We start from the raw sequence: 8,213 nt of genomic DNA, 5'->3' as shown, positions 1-8,213 counted from the left end.
AAAGCAAGACTTGTGTTAAGATACCTACCCACCATTTCTTTACTTGTGCATACTTACTAAAAACCAATCTTTAATCAAAATTATTTGCTATTTTTTACGTCTTCTAACCGTATTTTAAAACATTTATTACTTGCATATTTTATTCACGAGACATTGTTGGTACTCAACAAAAGTCGTTAACACAGTCGTAAAGTGGACAAATTCCAAATAAATTTCAAACAATATTGCATCATATATTTTAAGGTCAATTAACTCCAAAATAATTTAGGAAATGAAACTATTTTTCCGGATTTAAATCGCGTATATTTGTTTTTTCAAACAAACCGACGTTTCGGGCCCTTTACAGGTCCCATGGTCACGGTTGACCACGGTCCAAAATAATTGATTATTAATTGTATGCTAGTTTTTCACCCGGGATTGCCGAACATTCCAGGGTCTCTCATCAAACATCCAGCATCTAGCAAACTGCAAGTTATCAACTTCTTACCTACTATCATCTCCATTTACGCGTGGTAAGCGGATCCAGACTACCGTTCGGCAGGTATCGCCGGAAGGGGAGCGTGAGATAACTTATATTATTTTATTTCTAATAGAACTCGTATTACCGATTTTGACCGTTTCACTATTGTGTTCACTAAATTCCAGGTGTAATTTATCTTTTTAACAAAATGATATCAAGCGATCAGGGCGAATCTTCTAAATATTTACAAATAAAACAATTAAAGGAATTGATTGTAAAACGCAGTTCTATTAAGGGACAAATAACCAAATTTAGGAATTATTTGGAGTCTTTTGAAGGTAGTACTCGATTTGAAGCCATTGATATTGCTAAATTAACTGTTAAACTCGGCAAGTTTGAATGCTTATCTTCAAAATTCGATGAGCTGCAGGTTCAGATCGAGATTTTAAATTCTGAAAATCTTGGAACGGAATTGGATGAGCGCGAATGTGTCGAACAAGGTATTATTGATTGTATTGCGGCTGCTAAAATGATTCTAAATATGCAACATGATGCTTCATTACAAGAAGAACGTGACCGACGTAATTCCTTTTGGCAAGATGCTCAAGGTGACGGCCAAGATGTTGGGATTAAGCTACCCCAAATTCAAATATCAAAATTTGATGGGTCTTATTTCCGCTGGTTGGAATTCCGTGACACGTTCACTAACATAATTCACAATAACAAAAAAATATCTTCAGTTCAAAAGTTTCATTATTTGTCATCCTATCTTGAAGGTGACGCTGCTGGGGTAATTTCTAACATTGAATTATCTTCTGCCAATTACGATGATGCTTGGCAGTTACTCTGTGAGCGGTACAACAACAATAGATTGCTCATAACGCATCATCTCAAGTCGTTGTACAACATACAACCGTTAACTCGCGAATCTGAAGGTGCATTACGTTGTTTCATAGACCACATTACAAAAAATCTACGTGCTTTGGCTAGTCTCGGTCAACCAACTGACACATGGGACACTTTGATTATTTTTACTCTTTCCCAAAAACTCGACAGCAACACTCTTACGAAGTGGGAAGAGCATCGTAACTCGCTTGACGATGATTTTCCCACACTAGCACAGTATACAAAATTCCTAATTGATCGTGCCAATGTACTCGAATCCATAAATCGTAACAAGGTTGATGGGAGTTATTCTAAATATACTCGCCCATCAGGAGTTCCAGTTCATAATCAAAATTCTAATAATTTCAAACCATTGCCAAGTTTCCCTCATAATCAAAATACACAAAGACCATTTTCAAATACAAAATCTTTTGCTACAACAAGCCAAGATTCAAGATCTTTATCAAACATTTATGTATGTATAATTTGCAACCAAAACCATAGGATATACGATTGTCCTACATTTAAGTCTAAAAACATTAAAGAGCGGTTGGCTGATGTAGCAAAATACAAGTTATGCATAAATTGTTTAAGGCAGGGTCACCACTTGAATGATTGTCGTATGGGTCCATGTCGCGAGTGTAAACAGAGACACAACACATTATTACACAATTCTAATAGTAACTCTGTTGGTAGTGTCAATACTGCAGTCAATCCGTCTGAAACTATGTCACACGTTTGTGACCAAAATGGTAAACAAGAAGTTATTTTATCTACAGCTTTAATTGACGTTATCAACCCCGCAACTAAGCAAAGGGAGCGGGTACGAGCTCTTTTAGATTGCGGCAGCCAGTCGTCATTTATTTCAAAATCGTTACAACAAAAACTATCGCTAAATTCAAACACTATAGACATGAATATTATTGGCATTGGCAATAATTCTGCCAATAAAGTAAACGAAAGTTGTGTGACCAAATTATGTTCTATTAATTCAAATTACAGTGTGACACTATCGTGTCTTGTTCTGGAAGAGCTGACAGGTTATTTACCTAAGCAGACAATTAACTTACAAAACATTAAATTACCGAAAGACATTCAACTGGCTGATCCAACTTTTGATCGACCATCTCCAGTTCAAGTGTTGATTGGTGCCGATATTTTCTGGGATATTCTGGGATGTGAGCAGAAATCTCTTGGTTCAAATAACCCTAAAATACACAGTTCCAAGTTCGGCTGGCTTATTAGCGGTCCTATGTGTAATAATAAACAAAATACAGCTAAAATCCATTGTAATTATACTACAGTACACAATTGTTCATCTAAAGAATCAGATATTGAGAATTTGTTAACAAAATTCTGGGATTTAGAAGATATTCCCCAAAAGACTGTTTTAAGTGAGGAAGAGGCAGCTTGCGAAAGGCATTTTATAGCTAATGTCACTCGCCTCAATTCAGGTAGATTCTGCGTAAATTTACCATTGGTCGACTCACCAGACTGCCTAGGGGATTCCTATAATTTAGCAAAAAAACGATTTTTAAATTTAGAGAGGCGTTTTCGAAGAGACCCTGAACTAAAACGTCAGTATGTAAATTTTATAAAAGAATATGGTGATTTGGGTCATCTTTCAGAATCTCCAGAGGCTAGGCCAAATACGTGTTATTTTTTATGCCACCATGCTATTTTTAAGGATAGTGAGTCAACCAAGGTACGAGTAGTTTTCGATGGGTCGGCCCCCACTTCCTCCGGCTATTCCGTCAATGATATCCTCATGGTAGGCCCAAAGATGCAGGACTCTCTTTTCTCCATACTGATCAGAGCTAGACAGTATAAATATCTGCTTACAGGCGATATCCAACAGTTTTATCGAGAAGTTCTCGTAGCTGAGCAGGATCGTAATCTTCAGCTGATTTTATGGAGAGAAGATGAGTCCTTGCCTATCAGGACACTGCGTCTAAATACTTTAACTTACGGCACCGCAAGTGCGAGTTATTTAAGCACGCGATGCCTTTGGCAGGTTGGAGAGGAGTGTGGGGACGAACTGATCAGAACTATCATACAAAATGATTTTTTTGTTGACGATATGATAACAGGGTCAAATGATGAAGAGGAGTTACGCTTCATCCTAAATTCCGTATCAAAATTTCTAAATACAGCTTGTTTCAAACTACGAAAATTCAAAACCAATTTACCCTGTATATTCGAAAATTCATATATTGACACTCAAGAAAACTTAGCATTGAGTGAATCGTCCAGTACACTTGGACTGGGGTGGAGTCCAGCTTCCGATACATTACATTTTCCGGTTAGGGTGCCTTCACAAAACGTACCTATAACTAAACGGTCTATAATGTCCAGCTCATTTCAGATTTTTGACCCATTGGGATTATTGAGTCCGTGCATAATTGTACCAAAAATGCTAATACAAAAACTCTGGCAGCAAAAGGTACACTGGGACCAGCCTGTACCAAAAGATATCGAAATTTCATGGCGAGAATTTGTCATTAATCTACATGTAATTGCAGGACTTAAAATTAACAGGTCAGGTTTGTGTGAGTCACCTACAACAATTGAGATGCATTCTTTCAGTGATGCTTCGCTATCTGGCTACGGCGCATGTATATACGTCAAATCTAGTAACAGCAACGGTGACGTCACCGTGAGACTGTTATGTGCTAAATCCAAGGTTACTTGTCTCAAGCCCACAACGATTCCTCGCTTGGAGCTATGTGCTGCACTGCTCGCTGCACGTTTGAGCAACTCGGTGATAAATTCAGTCCGATACAAATTTGACCGCATCGTACACTGGTGCGACTCAAGCGTGGTCCTGGCATGGCTCAGGGGCAGCCCTACCAAACTTAAAACCTTTGTTGCAAATAGGGTCGGTGAAATACTTGACACTACACAACCTTCATCCTGGCGTTATGTACCCACCGCCAGCAATCCAGCTGATTTAATATCACGAGGCGCTAGCCCAAATCAGCTGTGCAACTCTGAGTTATGGTGGAATGGGCCTACATTTTTAATACAGAATGAATCTAAATGGCCGATTTTAAATTCAAAAGACGTTGATCAAAATATACCAGAAATTAAAATAACTGCTACTACTGTTAGCTCTAAATTGGAACAAGTGATTATTTTTGAAAATTACTCTAAATTAACAAAACTACAAAGAATTATGGCATATGTAAAACGGTTCATATATAACTCAAAAAACCCTAAAAATAAAAGATTAGATATTTTATCAACTAACGAATTAAATGATGCAATGAAATCACTATTTTATTTAGCTCAAATGCAAGTTTTTGCTCAAGAGCGTGTTGTTCTATCAAAGAAAACACCTCTCAGCCCAAAATCACGAATTTTACCCTTGAACCCATTTTTAGACAGTGACAATTTAATAAGAGTTGGAGGTAGATTAAGTGCCTCTGATTACAGTTACGACAAAATACATCCTTTACTTCTAGACTCGTCGCATCACCTAACTAAACTCATATTCGAACATGAGCATTTGCGTAACTTGCATGCCGGGCCCCAGTTGCTGTTAGCAACGGTAAGAGAGTCGGTTTGGCCATTAAAGGGCAGACAGCTCGCTAGGCGTACGGTCTATAACTGCGTGCGTTGTCGACGAGTACAAGGCAAAACATTACTTCCTAAAATGGGTGATTTACCCTCACAGCGAATCACTCCAGACTTTCCATTCAGGTCTGTAGGCTTAGACTTCGCAGGGCCATTTATAACACTAAATCGCAAAGGTCGGGGGGCCAAATTAGTTAAAAGTTATTTGTGCTTGTTTGTTTGCCTGCGATACAAATGTATTCATATAGAAGCTGTGAGTGATTTGTCGAAGGATGCATTTGTGATGACGTTACGCAGGTTCGTAGCGCGTCGTGGACGACCAGTGGAAATATTTTGCGATAACGGACGCAACTTTGTAGCCGCTGCAAAGGAATTAGGTTCATTTTTACAATCCAATTCTGGGCCTATGTCTGAATTTGCATCTCAAGAAGGTTTCAAATTTATATTTAGCCCTGCTTACGCTCCTCACTTCGGCGGTATTTGGGAAGCTGGAGTAAAATCCGCTAAATACCACATAAAAAGAGTAATGGGCAACACCCATCTCACTTTCGAAGAATTGACAACTCTTTTTGCACAAGTGGAAGCAATTCTAAACAGCCGTCCCTTGTGTCCTCTTTCCTCGTGTCCTCACGATTTCCTCTTCCTTTCCCCAGGGCACTTTATCATAGGAAGGCCACTAAATGCGCTGCCAGCACCAGATCTAAACGACCACAAGGAAACTGGACTAAATCGGTTTTCACGCTTGGAACAAGTACGCCAGCATTTTTGGGTGCGCTGGCAGAAGGAGTATATTTCGGAGCTGCAATTGAGAACGAAATGGCGTACAAACAAATCAAATTTAAACGTTGGAGACTTGGTATTGCTTCAAGAAGACTTCGTGCCGCCGTTAAGCTGGCGCCTCGGAAGAGTCATGCGCCTATTTCCCGGTTCTGATGGAGTTTCCCGAGTGGCAGACATCAACACCACCAGAGGTTGCATTCGCCGACCGCTAGTGCGTCTCTGTCCTCTACCCACAGCTGAAGATATGAAGAGTTGAAAGATGCCTTTCAACGCGGGGGAAGATGTTCGCGCCTAGCTCATTTGAGCTTATTTGTATATGCTATTAAGTCATTGCTACAACTAATTCACCAGGCGCTAACTTGCCTGCTTGTTTTTTTTTTTGTATAACTACCGCACAAAATTTTGCATTCACTTTTCGGTCTTCGCTCTGTTCGGTTTCCTTAACATATAAAATTCAAAATTGTACTTAAACCAGTAATTACACCTGTGAAATACCTTAACGAGTTTATTTTAAGCTCCATATGTCCTCTACGAGACAACTACGAAAATATGGAATAAAAGTCATTTCAACTTAGAAAGGTCGGTGTCATTCTTGATGACGACGACCTTTGACCTTTCGTTTTTGCGCATCAGTATCTTGCAGTCTCTAATCCATATATACGAATAATCCAGGTCAGTTTTGAGCTGTCTGGCACGCTTTAACAACTGTTTATTTTGAGGAGTGAGGTGATCCGATACGTACACATTGAGCGAGGGACCCGGGAGGTCAACATCAGCAGTAGTTAGGCCGCGTCGCGAACGCACGGCTGCTAGGAATGTGTCCTTACACAGCCTCCGAGTAAATTTCACAATGATGGCAGGCGGGCGCGGTGTGCTTGATTCACTAGACACATTGCTCGATTCGAATCTTCGCACACGCATGACACTATCGATGTCACGATCGTCTAATGAGTATCCAACCTTATTACTAATGCCCCGTAACAGTGTGAAGAGGTTCTCACCAGCAGTAATGGGTATCCCCGATATCTCGATGTTATTCATCCTGGCTAATTGATCCCGTTGTTGCAACTCATTTTCCAGTACCGATATAGTGCTCTTAGCTAAATCTAAGTCTTGCTTTAATTTAGGAATCACTGCAGTTTTCTTTTCATTCTCTATCAGTCTATCCTCAATGTCGCTTAAACGAGATTCTATTTCGCCAAATCTTGTATTAATTTGCTGAATACTGTTCGTGATGCTGCGGATATCAGATCTCATGCCTACAAAGTCGTTTCTAAATGCTCGTAGTTCTTGTAAGACGTTAGCAATATCTGTAGTCGACGAACCCTTCGAACCACCAGCTGCATTAGTTGCGACACAATCAGAACCCAAATCATCACAAGACACATCTGGCTCGACTGGGAGCTGTTCTAATTGCACACGGATTGGTGTTTCATCACCTTTAACACGTTTCTTCGTCACGGAACAAGAAGGGCAAACCCAGTTACGTTTACTGGCGGTATAAGTGGTGACCGTCATATTTAGACACTTGTAGTGATAGCATCCCTTACAGGTAGCACATTCTATGACCTCTGCTCGGCTTGTTCTGTTGTTACACGCTAAGCAAACCATCGTGTAATTGCACAGCTTCTGACTCTGGTAGTGCTTTACTAAATAATTTTTATGATTTGTCTCTGAGAGAATTCCCGTAGTGGTTGATTATGAATGACGCGTCTGCGATGTTAGTCTTTGTGCGTTGACGCAGCGCAAGGGTCAATGCTGCGAGTTAGGAGCGTGCACACGCAAGAATCGCTCTTACGTTATACGCACGAAAGCTATGGAATGGCGAGATTCACTAGTAGAGCGCGCGCGATCAAAAATACTGGAGGGTATTTACTCACTGATACCATTCACAGTTTGTACCAAATAGTTGTAAAAAAACACGTAAAACACGATAGTTTCTTCACTGTGAACTGACGATTTACTAAACCGCGAAGTTATAAGCACTAGTTTTGCTAATTTAATAAAGAATTTCAAGTATTCACCACTACAAAAAATATTTTTTGAGGAGCACAAATAAGTACAATTCTATCAGATTATCGTTCCGTCAAAGATGAATTTTATTATTATAATGTATATTTTGTTAACTATAAATACGAAAATAAATTTTCACCCATTTATTTGCGTAGGCAAATGTTCCGCCATACAATCTCTTCATATATTTAAACGAAAGCTAAAACACGCTACAAAACAAGAACCAAAGAGATATAATAGAAGTGGCCAAGTACCACTAATATTTTAACCAATCATTTTTTTTTTTACTAATTTAACCAATCAGTAGCCAATGTGAGTAGCGTCATATTTGATATTTTAACCAGCAAAAATACGACATTCGTTTTTGGAAACTCTTTTGCCGTGTATAATTAATTTTACCTACACACATCATAAACCCTCTATGATGTGTTGGAAAACCGCAAATGACGGCCAGCATAAAGATAAACTGTATTGTTAGAACAAATTTCTTATCTGTGAA

At 39.3% G+C, this 8,213-nt stretch overlaps 2 protein-coding genes across 2 annotated transcripts; one reads left to right on the top strand and one right to left on the bottom strand.

Annotated features, from left to right (window-relative positions):
- Window positions 1-668: 668 nt before the first annotated feature.
- LOC113239588 lies at window positions 669-6,043 on the top strand. Its single transcript, XM_026476642.1, has 4 exons — window positions 669-1,141; window positions 2,348-2,523; window positions 2,650-2,799; window positions 3,868-6,043. Exons 1-4 carry the CDS (start codon window positions 669-671, stop codon window positions 5,955-5,957), a joined length of 2,889 nt encoding a protein of 962 aa, XP_026332427.1. The 3' UTR covers window positions 5,958-6,043.
- Window positions 6,044-6,262: 219 nt separating this feature from the next.
- On the bottom strand, window positions 6,263-7,219 carry LOC113239587. Its single transcript, XM_026476641.1, has one exon. The coding sequence runs from the start codon at window positions 7,217-7,219 to the stop codon at window positions 6,263-6,265; it is 957 nt and encodes a 318-aa protein (XP_026332426.1).
- Between the last annotated feature and the right edge of the window lie 994 nt (window positions 7,220-8,213).

The sequence above is a fragment of the Hyposmocoma kahamanoa genome, unplaced genomic scaffold, assembly GCF_003589595.1.
Source record: "Hyposmocoma kahamanoa isolate Upper Pololo Valley unplaced genomic scaffold, ASM358959v1 99906, whole genome shotgun sequence".
NCBI lineage: Eukaryota > Metazoa > Arthropoda > Insecta > Lepidoptera > Cosmopterigidae > Hyposmocoma > Hyposmocoma kahamanoa.
Note: the sequence above shows the minus strand (reverse complement) of the source record. Positions and strands in the feature narration are given on the sequence as shown.

Bases quoted from the DNA above. Each gene is read 5' to 3' on its own strand.
- LOC113239587 (XM_026476641.1), bottom strand. From the start codon at position 7,219: ATGACGGTCACCACTTATACCGCCAGTAAACGTAACTGGGTTTGCCCT.
- LOC113239588 (XM_026476642.1), top strand. From the start codon at position 669: ATGATATCAAGCGATCAGGGCGAATCTTCTAAATATTTACAAATAAAA. The intron at 2,524-2,649 runs GTGAGCAGAAAT...ATTATACTACAG, and splicing joins TTTCTGGGATATTCTGGGAT to TACACAATTGTTCATCTAAA. The intron at 2,800-3,867 runs GTAGATTCTGCG...ATGTAATTGCAG, and splicing joins TGTCACTCGCCTCAATTCAG to GACTTAAAATTAACAGGTCA.